The sequence below is a fragment of the Coregonus clupeaformis genome, chromosome 29, assembly GCF_020615455.1.
Source record: "Coregonus clupeaformis isolate EN_2021a chromosome 29, ASM2061545v1, whole genome shotgun sequence".
Classification (NCBI taxonomy): Eukaryota; Metazoa; Chordata; class Actinopteri; order Salmoniformes; family Salmonidae; genus Coregonus; species Coregonus clupeaformis.
Genome location: NC_059220.1, coordinates 38689070 through 38709220, shown reverse-complemented (window position 1 = coordinate 38709220; position 20151 = coordinate 38689070). Strand labels below are relative to the sequence as shown.

The 20151-nt window shown below is 44.3% G+C and overlaps 1 protein-coding gene and 1 pseudogene across 2 annotated transcripts in view; both read left to right on the top strand.

The window, feature by feature from the left end:
* The window catches only part of LOC121571713 (ephrin type-A receptor 3-like), a 687439-nt gene extending 683117 nt beyond the window's left edge, over window positions 1–4322 (top strand). Inside the window, exons 14-18 of one of the 2 annotated variants that reach the window (XM_041883353.2) lie at window positions 35–244; window positions 1061–1210; window positions 1853–2046; window positions 2143–2292; window positions 2544–4322. In XM_041883353.2, coding sequence (XP_041739287.2) covers window positions 35–244; window positions 1061–1210; window positions 1853–2046; window positions 2143–2292; window positions 2544–2658 — 819 coding nt within the window. In that variant the 3' untranslated portion in view covers window positions 2659–4322. The remainder of the gene's footprint in view (window positions 1–34; window positions 245–1060; window positions 1211–1852; window positions 2047–2142; window positions 2293–2543) is intronic. The other variant, XM_041883352.2, reaches the window with a different exon arrangement.
* Window positions 4323–5389: 1067 nt separating this feature from the next.
* On the top strand, window positions 5390–14206 carry LOC121572522 (annotated as a pseudogene).
* The last annotated feature ends 5945 nt before the right edge of the window (window positions 14207–20151 follow it).

Genomic DNA, 20151 nt, shown 5'->3' with positions numbered 1-20151 from the left:
AAATCTCGCTCTCTTGTGTCCCTCTCTCCATTAGAAGCACGACGGTCACTTCACAGTGATCCAGTTGGTGGGCATGCTGCGTGGCATCTCGTCGGGCATGAAGTACCTATCTGATATGGGTTACGTCCACAGAGACCTGGCCGCACGCAACATCCTGGTGAACAGCAACCTGGTGTGTAAGGTGTCTGACTTCGGCCTGTCCAGAGTCCTGGAGGACGACCCCGAGGCTGCATACACCACCACGGTAACTATGAGCTTCCCCTTACCTTATATGTGGTAATATTTTAAATAGCTTTCCCTGACCTTATCTGTGGTAATATTTTCAATAGCTTTCCCTGACCTTATCTGTGGTAATATTTTCAATAGCTTTCCCTGACCTTATCTGTGGTAATATTTTCAATAGCTTTCCCTGCAACACTCATCTTTCTTTACACTCCATCAACGGCTGTTATTTTGTTCTATTTCTGTTCTGTATAGTCTTTCTGTTCCAAGAACACACAGTTCTCTGAGTCTGCATGTCCTCCTGTTGACCTCTATTCTCAGGGTCACAGGGTCACTCTGAGGGGAAGTGGTATATTCTGGAAGAAAACGGGAAAGAGAGAACAGAAAGGATATGTTGCTTCTGGGGGAATCCGTAAACTATTTTCCGCTCGACAGGACTTTGGTTTGGTAGGGTGAGGGGACAGGGGGAGAGTAGGGGAGGAGAGTGGGGAGCAGGCAGGTTGGGTCAAAGCCAGAATACGCAGTGAGGATTTGTGCAGACTGGTGGTTTTACTCTTGGCCTCATCTAAAGAAGGTAGAGGGAGAAATGCCAGGAGGAAGGTTAGTTATGCTGTTAAAGCAGCTCAGAGCATTTCTTTGTTCTTTGACACAAAGTCTCAAACTGTGAAAATGTGTTTGTACACAGTGAAGTGCATTCACACTGAGACTGTGTAGCATATGGTCTGTAAATTGAACATATTTCCTCAAGCATGCATTGTCACGAACCAGATGGAACCTGACGTGTGTGTGTGTGTGTGTGTGTGTGTGTGTGTGTGTGTGTGTGTGTGTGAGAGAACAGGGAGGTAAGATCCCTATCAGGTGGACAGCTCCAGAGGCCATCTCCTACAGGAAGTTCTCATCAGCCAGCGATGCCTGGAGCTACGGTATCGTCATGTGGGAAGTGATGTCCTATGGGGAGCGGCCTTACTGGGAGATGTCCAATCAGGACGTGAGTTGTGGACGATGTCTTCTCTATGGAGTTAACCTGGGAGTCTTAATGGGGATTGGGTATCGTGAAACTCTGTCCTTATGAGTGTCCATACTGTATAATATCTAAAGCTTTGAGATTCCACTGTAAAGAGCGAAAGAGAGAGAGAATGGCCAACGGAGGGGTTTAAAAGTTGTGGAGTCAGACCCTGGCTGAGTGACCTCACAACTCAGGTCAATCGTCGGAGGGAGGAAGGGGATTCATCCCGTCACCCTGTGGAGTGTGAAAGCTCCTTGGTAATCCCCCTCAGCCCCTCACAGGGCACACACACACACAGCCCCTGGGGATTTGTGCTGCTGGCGAATTGCTTAGAAGTGCTTTCCAAGACAAACGCCCCCGCCAAGCCCTGACTGTTGCTGCCTCTGCCTCCTCACCATCTCCTCACCCCTCCGCCCCATCCTGCCTCACCCGTCAGGGCTCAGAGAGGACATCAAGGCAACAGGCCAGCTGAACAGGCTGTAATATTCACACAGCCTAGAGACATGCTTACAGGAGCTCAGATATACTGTAGTAATACTGGCGTAGTACACAATTCCTGAAATGGCTGGATGACATGAAGCGAGAAGTGTATGCGTGCTGACTCTCTCCCCTCATCCACCCCAGGTGATCCTGTCCATAGAGGAGGGCTACCGTCTCCCTGCTCCTATGGGCTGCCCTGTAGTTCTACACCAGCTGATGCTACACTGCTGGCAGAAGGAGAGGAGCCAGAGGCCCAAGTTCACTGACGTGGTCTCCTTCCTGGACAAGCTGATCAGGAACCCCAGCAGCCTGCTGGCCCTGGTGGAAGAAATACAGGGGTATATCACATTCAGAGCTACTTACGGCACTGATTTCACCCGCAAGTTAAAATGTTTTTAGTTCTTATATTCTCTTTTGTTTTATCAATCTGTCAGTCTACCAGAGTCCCCAGGAGAGGTGGTGGACTACCCCATGTTCATCTCCATCGGGGATTGGTTGGATTCCATCAAGATGAGCCAATACAAGAGTAGCTTTGTGGCAGCAGGATTCAGCACACTGGACTCTGTGGCGCAGATGAGTATTGAGTGAGTGGAGGGACTGTTCACTATTTCAAACATTACCCTAACGTTACTCTAACTTTAACTAAACGTTACTATTGCACTGCCTGCCCACCTTATCCTTCCAATACCTTAAATTAACCCAACAATTTCCCTTAACCAATTTTGTGTGTGTGTGCGTATGCGTGCGTGCATGTCTTTTGTGTCTGTATTTGTGTATTGTGTGTGTGTGCTCATGCTTGTCTGCGTGTGTGTGTGTGTCTTCTCTCTCCCCCTAGAGACGTGCGGAGGATCGGGGTGGTGTTGATTGGCCACCAGAGGAGGATCGTCAGCAGCATTCAGACCCTCCGACTGCAGCTACTACACGAACAGGAGAATGGCTTCCATGTATGAGACCTTAGAACGGACAGACAGACGGACAGAGAGAGATGGACAGAGAGACAGACAGCTACAGCCTGTACCTCAGACAGACATACAGACGGACCATCGCAGCCAAGAGGCCTCTCTCACTCAGACAGACTACCACACACTTGGACCTTGATGCAGAAACTCCATAAAGCCAGACTGTTTTATACACCTGAACCTGCTCCAGAGACAGGACAATACAGACAGGGACAGGACTCTGAGACACACTGTACTGGCTCCCCCTGGGGAATGTATGCCTTGTTGCAGCATCAGTAGTTCTCGTCTATTTGGAGCAACATTATTATAAAGTAGAGCTGTAGATTTGGGAACGTGATCTACTACATGTTTTTGTGACCATGATGTAGCTGCTAACAGACGAGAAATCAAAAGGATTGTCGTTAAATAATATGATATGAGTTATTTTGGAGTTTGATAAGTAAGCGTTATCATAAGGTATTCTCGTTGCGTTTTTTAACCTCTCCAGAGTATCTGGGTATGCTAATACTTGAAGAAGACCAAGAGTCCGCTTTGGAAGTGCGGAGGATTTCTGAATGTTGTATAGAACAATTTATCAATTATAATCCTAAAATAATATTTATATCTGTGCAGTCCTGTATGTAAGCGCCCTAGTAAATCTGGATCTTATCTTTATTTATTTAAAATGTTATCTAAATGAGCAATATATGCAGTCGTCTCAGTAACTACGATAAGGGAAATAAATAAATGATAGTCTCTTATGGACCTATAGACATTGAAAGCAGATTATCAGCAAACCTCAACAGACTCAGTTACATGCTAACATGCTAGCTCTACAGGCCAGTCGTGCAATGCTAAAGACTTATGGCAGCTGTTGGAAAACAATGTATATAGTAGAAATGGAAACCAAGGCTGTTCGGCATACAGTAGTTGGTGTCATGATATGTGTTTGCTGTCAAGACTCACATGTATGCCATGCTAGAGACAGATAGAGGTATGTTCTGCTCGGTGACAGACGCACAGAGACAGCAGCACCAGAGTCATATATATACACATCTCTTTATCTCTATATGGCCCTCAACAGCATTGTAATAACCCATAAACCTCTCCAGATCCACGGGTAGCAGAGGTGGTTCGCTGAACCACCCAAAACTATGCCTGAAACCTGAAGACTTGCATTAGCTCCCCCAAGCAAATACTTAGGCTTTAACTTAGCAGGCTAACACAGTCTGGTGGAGCACAGACGCCCCGGGTTCAGGAGCAGGAGTGTACCTGAGGAGCCTGTACGGAGTAGGAGGAAGTTGCCCCTAGAAACTTATCAAAGTCAGTTTAATATTTTACCCCCTAATGGTTGAGGTAAGGATGGAGGTAGGCTAAGCTGATCCTAGATCTGTGGTTTGAGGCAACTTCTACCGGGCTGGAGCTCACCTGTCCAACAGGTGTTCACAGACAGAACGCTCAGGTGGAGGACACACACTTCGCTCCTCCTGGAAGGAGAGGCCAGATCAGGCTGTTTAGCATGTCTTACTGCTGAGCAAAGGGAGAACGCTCTTTTGTACAAAGTACAAGTATACTTATAATTCTTGTATTTTATTTTTCTATAATTTCCAAAGAGACGTGGTAGATCTTGCACACTGTAAGAGGCAGTTAAAACTGATATTTATTTGCAAATAAAGGTGAACAGTACTTGTGGTTAGATGTTGTCTTTTTATTACTGACTGTTTCATTCTATGGATGGCATGTTCTGATGGGAGGCATTGTTTACGGGAACTGTTCCATCAGATGATGCCTCCCCCCAGTACTGTGCCATCAAACTATTCCTCCCCATGAGAAGATTATCTGGTTGAACATGTCTATATTTACTGGAAGTCTTAAGTGGTGTAGTGGAGGGTAAACACAAGTAAACGCAGTTTACCCAACTTTTTAATTTTGCTTGACAGTTTACCCAACTTTTTAATTTTGCTTGACAGTTTACCCACCTTTGGAAAAATCCATTGAAAGTATAGGGAGCATAACTTTTTTCACTACGACCGGCGATCAGAGTTTACCCATATATATATATTTTTTACCACTACATCACTGGAAGTCTTTCATCCACCAGTGTCCCCAAGTATTTGAAGAATATACTGTATTTCAGGTGGACTTGTTAATACTAGCCAGCAGATGGGGCAGTTGGACCGTATATTATCAGAGCTGGGGCGATGTTGGGGATATCAAACATGTTGTTTACTGCCTGTGCTTAATTTATCAACTACGGATAAAGCAAGGGAAAAGCCAAGTTCTGCTATTGTCATGACTCATGATATGTGTTAAATAATTAATAATCAACTATAATGTATAGGCTAATACTTTTCTAAACTGGACAAAATAAGAATTCAAAAAGCACCAGTAGCCTGTACATATTTCGCATTACTGTGTATAGGCTACTGTAGGCCTATGTAATGAACCTTTTCTCATGAAATTGACATTATCTAATCACCATCTCAGAATCACCCCATAGTGCGAGTCAGGTCACCAGTAGGTTCAGAGCATTCATTCACTCTAATAGGCTTATTCCAAGACTGGACATCCAACCTGCTGTCTAGTTACTTAGTCCTTATTTCCATGTCAACATTCTATTTTAGAACGTTAGACTAAATTGCAGCGAGAAATGGTAGAAACTTTCGATGATATCATGAGGTGGTAGGTGGCCTATACCGAATCCACATTTAAACCTTAGGCTCAGATGTTTTAAGCAGGACAAATGGGCCTGTTAGATAGACTTTTGGGATGGCTGGGGCTGAAGAAGTGTTGTGTTTGGGACTGGACAACAGCGGGAAAACCACCATCATCAACCAACTCAAACCCACTGACATGGCCTAACTATAATATAGTCTATAGGTCTACTGTAGGCCATTGACTGATGTATTTTATTGTGTTCTAAATTGAAACTTCTTAAAGTGGTGGCCTACTGTAGGCGCGCGCGTCTTTTGCACGCAGGCCTGTCAGTGGAAAAAGACAGAGTTCTGTATCTGAGTTGAGTGAGCTGAGCCATGGAGATGGTGGTTATACAGTGCCTTCGGAAAGTATTCAGACCCCTTTACTTTTTCCACATTTTGTTACGTTACAGCCTTATTGTAACGTAACAAAATGTGGAACCCCTCCGCCTTATTGTCTATATAAATAGGTCCCACAATTGCATGTCAGAGCAATTGTCAGAGGAATTGTCCGTAGAGGTCCGAGACAGGATCGTGTTGAGGCACAGATCTGGGGAAGGGTACACAAAATATTCTGCAGCATTGAAGGTCCCCAAGAACACAGTGGCCTCCATCATTCTTAAATGGAAGAAGTTTGGAACCAAGACACTTCCTAGAGCTGGCCGCCTGGCCAAACTGGGCAATCTGGGGAGAAGGGCCTTGGTCAGGCAGGTGACCAAGAACCCAATGGTCACTGACAGAGCTCCAGAGTTCCTCTGTGGAGATGGGAGAACCTTCCAGAAGGACAACCATCTCTGCAGCACTCCACCAATCAGGCCTTTATAGTAGAGTGGCCAGACGGAAGCCACTCCTCAGTAAAAGGCACATGACAGCCCGCTTGAAGTTTGCCAAAAGGCACCTAAAGACTCTCAGACCATGAGAAACAAGATTATCTAGTCTGATGAAACCAAGATTGAACTCTTTGGCCTGAATGCCAAGCATCACGTCTGGAGGAAACCTGGCACCATCCCTACAGTGAAGCATGGTGGTGGCAGCATCATGCTGTGGGGATGTTTTTCAGAGGCAGGGACTGGGAGACTAGTCAGGATCGAGGGAAAGATGAACGGAGCAAAGTATAGAGAGATCCTTGATGAAAACCTGCTCCAGAGCGCTCAGGACCTCAGACTGGGGCGAAGGTTCCCCTTCCAACAGGACAACGACCCTAAGCACACAGCCAAGACAACGCAGGACTGGCTTCGGGACAAGTCTCTGAATGTCCATGAGTGGCCCAACCAGAGCCCGGACTTGAACCCAATCAAACATCAATGGAGAGACCTGAAAATATCTGTGCAGGAACGCTCCCCATCCAACCTGACAGAGCTTGAGAGGATCTACAGAGAACAATGGGAGAAACTTCCCAAATACAGGTGTGCCAAGCTTGTAGTGTCATACCCAAGAAGACTTGAGGCTGTAATCGCTGCCAAGGGGGCTTCAACAAAGTACTGAGTAAAGGGTCTGAATACTTATGTAAATGTAGCTCAATTGGTAGAGCATGGCGCCTGTAACGCCAGGATAGTGGGTTCGTTCCCCGGGACCACCCATACGTAAAAATGTATGCACACATGACTGTAAGTCGCTTTGGATAAAAGCGTCTGCTAAATGGCATATTATTATATTATTATGTAATAATAATAATAATAATATGCCATTTAGCAGACGGTTTTATCCAAAGCGACTTACAGTCATGCGTGCATAATTTTTTTTTTTGTGTGTATGGGTGGTCCCGGGAATCGAACCCACTACCTTGGCGTTACAAGCGCCGTGCTCTACCAGCTGAGCTACAGAGGACCACAGTTTTTTTTTAAAAATATATAAATTAGCAAAACATTTATACAAACCTGTTTTTGCTTCGTCATTATGGGGTATTGTGTGTAGATTGATGAGGGAAAAAAACAATTTAATCAATTTTAGAATGAAACTGTAACGTAACAAAATGTGAAAAAAGTTGAGGGGTCTGAATAACAGCCCCAGACCATTATTCCTCCTCCATCAAACTTTACAGTTGGCACTATGCATTCGGGCAGGTAGCGTTCTCCTGGCATCCACCAAACCCAGATTTGTCTGTCGAACTGCCAGATGGTGAAGTGAGATTCATCACTCCAGAGAACGCATCTCCACTGCTCCAGAGTCCAATGCCAGCGAGCTTTACACCATTCCAGCCGACGCTTGGCATTGCGCATGGGGATCTTAGGCTTGTGTGCGGCTGCTTGGCCATGGAAACCCATTTCATGAAGCTCCCAACTAACAGTTCTTGCGCTGATGTTGTTTCCAGAGGCAGTTTGGAACTTACAAAATGTCCCCATGGGGACAATAAAGTCATAGTCAGTAAAGCAGTGAGTGTTGCAACCGAGGACAGACGATTTTTACGCACTATGCGCTTCAGCACTCGGCGGTCCCGTTCTGTGAGCTTGTGTGGCCTACCACTTTGTGGCTTCACAATAACAGCCCTTACAGTTGACTGGGGCTGCTCTAGCAAGGCAGACATTTGACGAACTGACTTGTTGGAAAGGTGGCATTCTATGACGGTGCCACGTTGAAAGTAACTGAACTCTTTAGTAAGGCCATTCTACTGTTAATGTTTGTCTATAGAGATTGCATGGCTGTGTGCTCGATTTTTATACACCTGTCAGCAACGGGTGTGGCTGAAGTAGCCAAATCCACTATTTGAAGGGGTGTCCACATACTTTTGTATATATTGTGTATATTGGAGCTGTGAGTGTTATGCATTGTGGTTATAAGCAGTGATGTAGTGGTAAAAAAAAGAAATTGGTGGGTAAACTGATCGCCAGTCACGGTGAACACTCCCTATACTTTCAATTAATTTTTTCCCAAAAGGTGGTTGAAATGTCATGCAAAAAATAAAGGTGAGTAAACTGCGTTTATTTGTGTTTACCCTCCACTACACCACTGATTATAAGAGCTGTGAGTTTTATCGCATAGTGCTTATATATAGGAGCTGTGTGTTATGGCATTCGTTGCACTGCAATTATTCACTGCTTGCTTGTTTTCAGCTAAACTTATACGGCCCACTCTCAGACGACTGGAAACATGTTAGTCAGGTGAAGGTCAGTACACCCTATTTCCCCCTATTTTGCCATTTATTTTTGATACACTTAAGTTATTGTTTGTTTGTGTGCGTGCGTACGTACGTATTACAGACCCAGACACAAGACATTGTCCCAACTATTGGCTTCAACATAAAAAAAATCAAGAGTTCAAGGTAGTAATTAACTTGTAATGTAAACTATGTATAACTTATTGAACCAGATAAAAGTCATAAGTATATTACTATCGTGTGTTTGTTGATGCGTAACATGTATTTTGTCTCTACAAAGTTTGTCTTTCACAGTGTTTGACATGTATGTTCAGAGCAGATACAGAAACCTATGGGAACATTACTACAAGTAGAACTTTACATCTGCACTGTTTATCTATATAGAACTGCATGATATGACAGGACATTTTAATCCAGAGGTGCCTTACCTCTAAACTTAGAGTAACCAAGTATTGCCTGTAGAGCAGTTTTAGTGGTTACACACACAACCCTAACTCTATCTCCAAGAGTTACCGGCCCCCCGATCAATCACTCCGACAAAAAATGAATCTCAATCTAGTTGCTTACCCCTGATGTAGAGAAACACATTCAGTGTTGTTTACGCTGTTGCTCCTCCTATCCTTGTTGATGACATAGTTTTCTGTTATGGTATTCGAAGAGAGAGTCACGCAATCATATTTGTCATCGATAGTGGAGACAAGTTACGAATGGTTGTTGCCAAAGAGGAGCTTGATACTCTTCTCAATCACCAAGATAAGAGAATGAGAAAGTAAGAACGAGAGAGAGAGAGAAAGAGCGAGAGTAAGAGAGAGAGAAGGAGAGAAAGACAGACAGAGAGACAGACAGACAGACACAGAGCCAACTGTTTCTTCACCTGTTCTCCGGTGTTCCTCCCCCCTCTAGACATCTGCAGTAGGAGGATACCGGTGCTGTTCTTTGCTAATAAGAGTGATCTTAGAGAAGCCATGTCTTCAGTCAAAGTCTCTCAGCTGCTCTGTCTGGAGAACATCAAGGACAAACCCTGGCACATCTGGTAGGACACAACTATATCACGCACACATGCACAAGCAGGTACAGACACACACACAGTGAGGTTACTAAAATCTGTCCCTCTGTTTCAGTGCCAGTAATGCTGTAAAAGGAGAGGGCCTACAGGAGGGGCCAGTAATGCTGTAAAAGGAGAGGGCCTACAGGAGGGGCCAGTAATGCTGTAAAAGGAGAGGGCCTACAGGAGGGGCCAGTAATGCTGTAAAAGGAGAGGGCCTACAGGAGGGGGTGGACTGGCTACACGGTACAGAACTGTGTGTGTGTGTGTGTGTGTGTGTGTGTGTGTGTGTGTGTGCGTGCGCGGATGTGTGTGTGTGTGTAACATTTTCTGATGGAATTTTGCCGCCAATATTGAATCAGTATAAAGGAGTATAAAGAACCTCATAATTATCAGCTTCCATTAAGCGCATAAAACCGCTTCACCAGGCCAAATATATACACTATTTTCTTGAAACATGAATACCTGCAGTCTTTATATCTATTATAGACATGTTTGCGCAGTGACGAACCTTTTGGACCTAGGCCTTCAGTGTGTGACAGGTTTGTGATGCTGAAAGGACAGCAACGGTAATACCAGCGCACTCATGTGTGAGAGTGTACTTTTTGTAAAACACAAAGGGTCAGTGGTATAGTGGAGGCTATACGCAGGTATATGCCATATACCCACTTTTTTTTTATTGGCATTGCGTATACTCACTTCTTAATCCCCACTGATGCGTATCAAAGTAGTGTAGTGGAGGTATACGACTTATCAATTATGTAGTATAATAGATAAATAATGCGCAAAGTAGCCTACACAATCGCAAAGCACGTGAAATAAATTCACATGCGCGCCGCAAACAGCCTAGTTTCAGATGAATATAATTTGCAGGCAGCAGGAGTGTGCAGCTCCGAACTGGTTTTGGTATGGAGCAGCTCACAAAAGAATGACATTGGTAGCGGGTAGGGTAGGTAGGAAAGACGTTTCAACTGATGATATCTACCAGTAAATGCTAACTAAGGCAACAATCGGTATGCAAACCAGGTATTGAAAAAGTTTGGTCAGAAGTCTTGGTTAGTAGGCTATTTGTGATTAATTCAGTCTTCATGACCTGTTTGCATCAGGGATGTAGGCATGGGTGGACACAGGCCTATCCAATGGGGAGCCAGGCCCACCCAATCAAATTGAGCAAAAACAAGAAAATAATACATTATTATTATTTTAAAAATACTCATTTTCCCAGACCTCCAAAATGATCTCCTTATGTGGTTTAAGCATTGTTGTGAACTTAGAACTTAGAACAACAATTGTTGTTTTTCTATTTTTAAAAAAAAGTGTGATTTTGAGAGTGCAAATCTGAAGAATCTATATGAAAACTCATAAACAAACCCATAGGAAAACATAGGATTTTTCACACAGGATGCCTTTCCTTCACTGGGTGGGTCATTTGGGAACATTTTGTGGCAAAATTAGAGTATTCCCACTTCTCCAGGCACCACTACACCGCTGCATAGGGCCGATGGAAAGACAGAAGTCACACAGCATGATGTTAAAAGATAAGCAGTCCATAAACTCTGACATAATAAGCCAGTAGGTCCCAATCATAAGAATACAAAAACACAACCATTAGGCTATGCATTTCCTAATCGAAATGTATAAATATTACTTCCCATTGCAAAAAAACATTTCACGTTTAGCACACAAAGTAACCGGTGACCTAAAGTTTAAATGCAACAATGTTTCACAAACAAGTTATTTTCAAAGAGATGGCTAACAACAGCAAGCGAGCTCTAATGAAAAACACAGTTCCACTCACCAGATGATGATCATTTGAAACTTAACTTCTTGTTGAAAGTTATTCTTGAAAAGGGAGAAGCTAACAAATTAGCAACAACATCCTCTTCCATAACACCTGCTGCAGCCGCTGCAAACTAACCTACAATAAAAGATAGCTAGCTAGACCATGGGAAAACGACTGTTTGCTATTGCACAGTGACCTGTTGGCCCTTGAGAAGGCAGAAGTTTCCAGAAGTTTTTTTGTAAAAACGGTCCCACCCATTACAAGTCAAAATATGATTGGTTGATTCCACTGTCACTCCAAATACAGTTGAATGTCAGATGCATTCTATCTTGCTTCTGATGGCCTAGCCAATGGCTGAATTAGCTAGCTAGATTTATCTCCCCAGAGACCACTAAAGAAAAATCCTGATTGGATCTTTTTTTTCTCTTCAGAGAAAAACTGAAGAGATGAAATAAGAACATCATCAAAAATAATAATATAATTAGAATTATTATTCTTATAATTATTTTATATATCCTTAGCCTTCTCAGAAGGCGTAGAAGGCCCTTATTGTTCCCCAGGTCAAGAGAAGTGAATGGGACAATAATAAAAATGATAATAATATATACAGTTGAAGTCAGAAGTTTACATACAACTTAGCCAAATACATTTAATCTCAGTTTTTCACAATTGCTGACATTTAATCCTAGTAAAAATGTCTTAGGTCAGTTAGGATCACCACTTTATTTTAAGAATGTGAAATGTCAGAATAATAGTAGAGATAATGATTTATTTATTTAATCACGTTCCCAGTGGATCAGAAGTTTACATACACTCAATTAGTATTTGGTAGCATTGCCTTTAAATTGTTTAACTTGGGTCAAACGTTTCGGGTAGCCTTCCACAAGCTTCCCACAATAACTTGGGTGAATTTTGGCCCATTCCTCCTGACAGAGCAGGTGTAACTGAGTCAGGTTTGTAGGCCTCCTTGCTCGCACACACCTTTTCAATTCTGCCCACAAATTTTCTATAGGTTTGAGGTCAGGGCTTTGTGATGGCCACTCCAAAATTGCTCCCAAGGATGAACCAGACTGTACAAACAAGGATGAACCAGACTGTGGTCTACAATTTTTTTTCTGAGGTCTTGGCTGATTTCTTTTGATTTTCCCATGATGTCAAGCAAAGAGGCACTGAGTTTGAAGGTAGGCCTTGAAATACAGGAACCCCTCCAATTGACTCAAATGATGTCAATTAGCCTATCAGAAGCTTCTAAAGCCATGACATCATTTTCAGGATATTTATGTGGATATATTGAAATTATCTGTCTGTAAACAATTGTTGGAAAAATTACATGTGTCATGCACAAAGTAGATGTCCTAACCGACTATAGTTTGTTAAAAATAAATGTGTGGGGCCTCCCGAGTGGCGCAGTGGTCTAAGGCACTGCATCGCAGTGCTAGCTGTGCCACTAGAGATCCTGGTTGGAGTCCAGGCTCTGTCGCAGCCGGCCGCGACCGGGAGACCCATGGGGTGGCGCACAATTGGCAGGGATGTTCTTGTCCCATCACGCACTAGCGACTCCTGTGGCGGGCCGGGTGCAGTGCATGCTGACTCGGTCGCCAGGTGTACAATGTTTCCTCTGACACATTGGCTGGCTTCTGGGTTAAGCGGGCACTGTGTCAAGAAGCAGTGCGGCTCGGTTGGGTTGTGTTTCGGAGGACGCACGACTCTCGACCTTCGCCTCTCCCGTGTCCATACGGGGACAAGACTGTAACTACCAATTGCATACCACGAAATTGGGGAGAAAAAGGGGGTAAAATACCAAAAAATTAATAAATTGTGGAGTGGTTGAAAAACGAGTTTCAATGACTCCAACCTAAGTGTATGTAAACTTCCAAATTCAACTGTACATACATATTTACAACTGGGTGAGGGGTAAAATGTTCATAGGGGGAGCAGAAGGGGGAGATGGGGCTAATGGTGGCTATTCAGCAGCCTGATGGTCTGATGGTAGAAGCTGTTGGCCCGTCTGTCAGTCAGTAGCTTAATTGGCCAAGGAGCAGGACCATTTTGAATAAGTATCCACTTTTTGAACTATAGATTCACATACATCCCATTCAAGCCTATGAAGCTTTTATGAACATTTAAAGAGGAGATGCCTGCTAAATGTTCCCCGTCAGGGGCGCAACTTTGGTTTTAGAAGTGGGGGGGATATCTTTATTTTTTACATTTTTTTTTATCCAGTCGGATAAACACTCCAAACAGCCTACCCGACTGCTCGGAGGCGTCCGCGTGGACTTAAGCACATCAAGCCTGTTTTTGTAACACATTCCAATGATAAAACTGGGGGGGCCAAAAATGCATTTTCAGAATGTGGGGGGGGACAATGCTTTATAAATATATAAATAGAATTCAATAAATACTCCTACAGGATACCAAGATTTTAAAGCATTGTTAATTTACAAAAGTATAAATAATCTGTATAACACTACAATGATGTGAATACTGTTGACAAAGGGTGAAAGAACCCTTAATTTTTCCTATCATCTTGGGCCTTTATATCACTCTATCTGCTCAAACTCCACCCATATTTCAGATCATTATTTTATCTCTTATACCTCACTCCTACTTTTATATCTCCAGCCCCTCACTTCATTTTCTCTTTCCTAAATCTTTCTTCAGGAACACACACACAGAGAGACAGAGAGAGACAGAGAGAGACAGAGAGAGAATAAGATTAGTGACAGTACAGACAAAGGCCAAATGGTTACCTGGGACCAAACGGAGTGAACCACCTGCCCTGCCTTGACCTCACCTCACCTACCATGGCAACCTCATACATCTCCATGGTAACCTCAGAGAACATGTTCTCAACGCTCTAGATGAACGACCACCTGTCGGCCGGCAACGAGAACACCTGGCACACCTGCTGCACCATCCTCACTGACCAGTTCATACAGTAGCCGTCCTTCTCACACACCTACAACACATACATACACGATACACACCTACAATACACACACACTAGTTCATATGACAGCCATCCTTCTCACACGTACACATGTGTACTGACCAGTATGAGGTAGACGAGAAATTGTGAGATCTCAAAGAGGCGTCCGTTGTGAGCCTTGGTATTTGGTATTTTATTAGGATCCCCATTAGCTGTGGCAAAAGCAGCAGCTACTCTTCCTGGGCTCCACACAAAACATGAAACATGACATAATACAGAACATTAATAGACAAGAACAGGCTCTCATCCCTTCCAGGCTTCTGGGAGGGAGGGTGGACAATGAGCCTGTCATAGCGGATGTAAGCAATGTCCCCACGCGCTCTGGCAGCTTTCATGGCTGGGATAAGTTCTTTCCTCTTCTGGCGCACAGCTTCAGGACAGTCCTCATTGAGAAATATATATGTTCCTCTCAAGTTCTTGGCTCTTTCCAGAACAGCTACCTTGTCCTTGAACCTCAGGAACTTGACCACTATCGGCCTGGGCCTGTCACCTGGGCCGGTGGTGGGTTTTCCAGTCCTGTGGGCGCGCTCCACCTCAATCTTCCTGTGGTCCATCTTCAATTTCTCAGAGATCATTTCCCTCACTTTGTCCTCAGACTCCGTCCTTGCTCGGCAGGATCACTGGACAGAGACTAGCAATCCCAGCAACTGATTCCTTGCTAGCCAGAATGCTGTAACACAGACGGTTCCCACACAGGATCAACAGCCTGGCTACACTCTCTATATGCCATGCCTGGGGGAGCACTGGAGAGACCAGAGCGATGTGATCAGCACAACAATAACTGTGTGTTTACCTGAATAAAGGTGTCTGTCTCAGTGTGTGTGCGTGTGTAGTGGACATGAGTCGGGTACATGGTTGCTCATGGTCTCGTGATGAGGTAGACCTGCCTGCAACTTCAAAATCAGTGTCAGCCCTTGGCCCAATACGGAATTTCATCTAATGGTCAAGACATTGGTTTCTCCCATGGGAGACCAGGGATGTGCTTGTGTTACAGTTTTTCTGAATCGCATTAAAAGCAATTTTTGGATCTGTGTTGAAACGAATCTACACTGTGTGTACAAAACATTAGAAACACCTACTCTTTCCATGACATAGACTGACCAGGTGAATCTAGGTGAAAGCTATGATCCCTTATTGATGTCACCTGTTAAATCCACTTCAATCAGTGTAGATGAAGAGGAGGAGACGGGTTAAAGAACGATTCTTAAGCCTTGAGACAATTGAGACATGGATTGTGTATGTGTGCCATTCAGAGGGTGAATGGGCAAGCCAAAATATATAAGTGCATTTGCATGGGGTATGGTAGTAGTAAGTGCCAGGTGCTCCAGTTTGAGAGTGTCAAGAACTGCAATGCTGCTGGGTTTTTCACGCTCAACAGTTTCCTGTTTGTATCAAAAATGGTCCACCACCCAAAGGACATCCAGCCAACTTGACACAACTGTGGGAAGCATTGGAGTCAACATGGGTCAGCATCCCTGTGGAACAATTTCAACACCTTGTAGAGTCCATGCCCCGACAAATTGAGGCTGTTCTGAGGGTAAAAGAAGGTGCAACTCAATATTAGGTAGGTGTTCCTAATGTTTAAATACAAATGTCATCAGTGAATACAAAATTCACTGTTAAGTGTTCACAGAATTTAACATTGTTTTCATCCGAAAATAAATATGTGCTATTGTGTTCACTGTTTCCAGTAATCAGTAAATAATATTGCAGAATATTCTTAATCACCCCATCAGTGTCATACCACCGCGTGGCTGCAACCCTTCTAATTTAGTGTACCCTGCGCTCACAACCAATGTAGAATTCCTAGTCTCTGGCACAGTTTGGAACTGCCTATCTGCGGTCAATAAGGCTGAGTTCATCTCAGACTATATTGCCCTTCAGTCCCCACACTTTTTGGCCCTGACGGTGACATGGATTACCCCAGAAAGCACTGCTACTCCAGCTGCTCTCTTGTCATCTGAGTATGTCTTCTCTCATAGTCCAAGAGCATCTGGCCGTCATGGTGGTGGCACAGGGCTACTAATTTCTCGTAAGTGGAGATTTGTTATTTTCCCCCTCTCTCACCTGTCTATTTCCTCATTTGAATTCCATGCAGTCACTGTCACTTGTCCACTGAAGCTTAACATTGTGGTCATCTATTGCCCACCAGGTGCCCTTGGAGAGTTCCTCAATGAGCTTGACACCTTGATGATGGCTCACCCCTCATCGTACCGGGCAACTTTAACCTCCTGACGCCTGATTTAAATTCATTTCTTTCCACCTCTTTCTTTCCACTCCTTTCCTCTTTTGATCTCACCCTTTCCCAGTCATCTCCCAGTCACAAGGCATGCAATACGCTTGGCCTCATCTTCACTAGAGGCTGTTCGCTTACTAATCTCACCTCAACTCCCTCCATGTCTCTAATCACTACTTTGTTTCCTTTTCTCTCCATCTCTCCTCCAACCCTACCAACTCAGCCCCTACCCAGATGGTCATGTGTCACCGCAATCTTCGCTCTCCCTCTCCAACTACTCTCTCCTCTTTTATCCTATCCTCTCTCCCTTCTGCTAAAACCTTCTCCCTCCTGTCTTCTGAATCTGCCTCTTCGACCCTACTCTTCTCCCTTTCCGCATCCTTTGATTCTCACTGTCCCCTTTCCTCCCGGCTGGCTCGACTTTCCCCTCCCGCTCCGTGGCTGAGTGACTCACTGCGTCCTAACAGAACAGGGATGCGGGTAGCTGAGTGGAAATGGAGGAAACTATACTTCCGGAGGAAAACTCTTGGAAACTCTTCTCCACTTTCTCCTCCATCCTTAATCCTCCACCTCCCTCTCTGCGGACGACTTCCACATAGAAAAAAAGGTTGACTACATCTGCTCCTCATTCAGCCCACTGATCCCACTCACACAAAACTACCCTATGCCTTGACTACCCTACACCTTTCTACCCTCTCTCTCCAGATGAAATCCTGCGACTAGTGATGTCTGGCCATCTTCTTGATCCTAACCAGTTAGGTGGCTCACTCAATTGAGACTGCTCTCCTCTGTGTCACAGATGCTCTCCGCTCTGCCAAAGCTGACTCTCTCCTCTGTTTTCATCCTCCTAGAGCTATCCGCTGCCTTCAACACAGTGAACCATCAGGTCCTCCTCTCCACCCTCTCAGGGTTGGGCGTCTAAGGCTCTGCATACTCTTGGATTGCATCCTACCTGGCAGGTCACTCCTACCAGTGTGCAAAGAACCTTGGTGTGACCCTGGACAACAACCTGTCGTTCTCTGCAAAGCTGTGACTCGCTCCTGCAGGTTCATGCTCTACAACATCCGTAAAGTAGGACCTTTCTTCAGACAGGAAGCGACGCAGGTCCTAATCTAGGCATTTGACATCTCCCGTCTAGACTACTGCTGTGTACCTATGATGAAAATTACAGGCCTATCTCATCTTTTTAAGTGGGAGAACTTGCACAATTGGTGGCTGACTAAATACTTTTTTTCCCCACTGTACATACATACACATATATACATATACAGTGGGGGAAAAAAGTATTTAGTCAGCCACCAATTGTGCATGTTCTCCCACTTAAAAAGATGAGAGAGGCCTGTAATTTTCATCATAGGTACACGTCAACTATGACAGACAAAATGAGAATTGTTTTCTCCAGAAAATCACATTGTATGATTTTTAATGAATTTATTTGCAAATTATGGTGGAAAATAAGTATTTGGTCACCTACAAACAAGCAAGATTTCTGGCTCTCACAGACCTGTAACTTCTTCTTTAAGAGGCTCCTCTGTCCTCCACTCGTTACCTGTATTAATGGCACCTGTTTGAACTTGTTATCAGTATAAAAGACACCTGTCCACAACCTCAAACAGTCACACTCCAAACTCCACTATGGCCAAGACCAAAGAGCTGTCAAAGGACACCAGAAACAAAATTGTAGACTTGCACCAGGCTGGGAAGACTGAATCTGCAATAGGTAAGCAGCTTGGTTTGAAGAAATCAACTGTGGGAGCAATTATTAGGAAATGGAAGACATACAAGACCACTGATAATCTCCCTCGATCTGGGGCTCCACGCAAGATCTCACCCCGTGGGGTCAAAATGATCACAAGAACGGTGAGCAAAAATCCCAGAACCACACGGGGGGACCTAGTGAATGACCTGCATAGAGCTGGGACCAAAGTAACAAAGCCTACCATCAGTAACACACTACGCCGCCAAGGACTCAAATCCTGCAGTGCCAGACGTGTCCCCCTGCTTAAGCCAGTACATGTCCAGGCCCTTCTGAAGTTTGCTAGAGTGCATTTGGATGATCCAGAAGAGGATTGGGAGAATGTCATATGGTCAGATGAAACCAAAATAGAACTTTTTGGTAAAAACTCAACTCGTCGTGTTTGGAGGACAAAGAATGCTGAGTTGCATCCAAAGAACACCATACCTACTGTGAAGCATGGGGGTGGAATCATCATGCTTTGGGGCTGTTTTTCTGCAAAGGGACCAGGACGACTGATCCGTGTAAAGGAAAGAATGAATGGGGCCATGTATCGTGAGATTTTGAGTGAAAACCTCCTTCTATCAGCAAGGGCATTGAAGATGAAACGTGGCTGGGTCTTTCAGCATTACAATGATCCCAAACACACCGCCCGGGCAACGAAGGAGTGGCTTCGTAAGAAGCATTTCAAGGTCCTGGAGTGGCCTAGCCAGTCTCCAGATCTCAACCCCATAGAAAATCTTTGGAGGGAGTTGAAAGTCCGTGTTGCCCAGCGACAGCCCCAAAACATCACTGCTCTAGAGGAGATCTGCATGGAGGAATGGGCCAAAATACCAGCAACAGTGTGTGAAAACCTTGTGAAGACTTACAGAAAACGTTTGACCTGTGTCATTGCCAACAAAGGGTATATAACAAAGTATTGAGAAACTTTTGTTATTGACCAAATACTTATTTTACACCATAATTTGCAAATAAATTCATTAAAAATCCTACAATGTGATTTTCTGGATTTCTTTTTCTCATTTTGTCTGTCATAGTTGACGTGTACCTATGATGAAAATTACAGGCCTCTCTCATCTTTTTAAGTGGGAGAACTTGCACAATTGGTGGCTGACTAAATACTTTTTTCCCCACTGTACATATACATTTCCTTTTTTAAAATATATTTCCCTTTATTACTTTCCAACCCCACCACCCCTTCCCTAATTGGAGTAAACTAGTGAACAACAATGCTTAGGCCTCTACTTCCAGCTTATACATACTATATACATTTTATGGACACAGTCAATTTTACAATAATATATTTTGTTTGTTTTTACTCCTGAACTTCCTCTACCTCTCCGATCATTTTCATGATGTCCATCCAGTTTGCTTCTATATGCCATATAGTCTCCTCCTTGGTCAAGGAGGAGACCAAGAACCCGATGGGCACTCTGACAGAGCTCCAGAGTTCCTCTGTGGAGACAGGATTGTGTCGAGGTAGAGATGTGGGGAAGGATACCAAAACATTTCTGCAGCATTGAAGGTCCCCAAGAACACAGTGGCCTCCATCATTCTTAAATGAAATAAGTTTGGATCCACCAAGACTCTTCCTAGAGCTGGCCACCCGGCCAAACTGAGCAATTGGTGGAGAAGGGCCTTGGTCAAGGAGGAGACCAAGAACCCGATGGGCACTCTGACAGAGCTCCAGAGTTCCTCTGTGGAGATGGGAGAACCTTCCAGAAGGACAACCATCTCTGCAGCACTCCACCAATCAGGCCTTTCTAGTAGAGTGGCCAGATGGAAGCCACTCCTCCTCTTTGGCCTGAATGCCAAACGTCACATCTGGAGGAAACCTGGCACCTTCCCTACGGTGAAGCATGGTGGTGGCAGCATCATGCTGTGGGGAGATTTTTCAGTGGCAGGGACTGGGAGACTAGTCAGGATT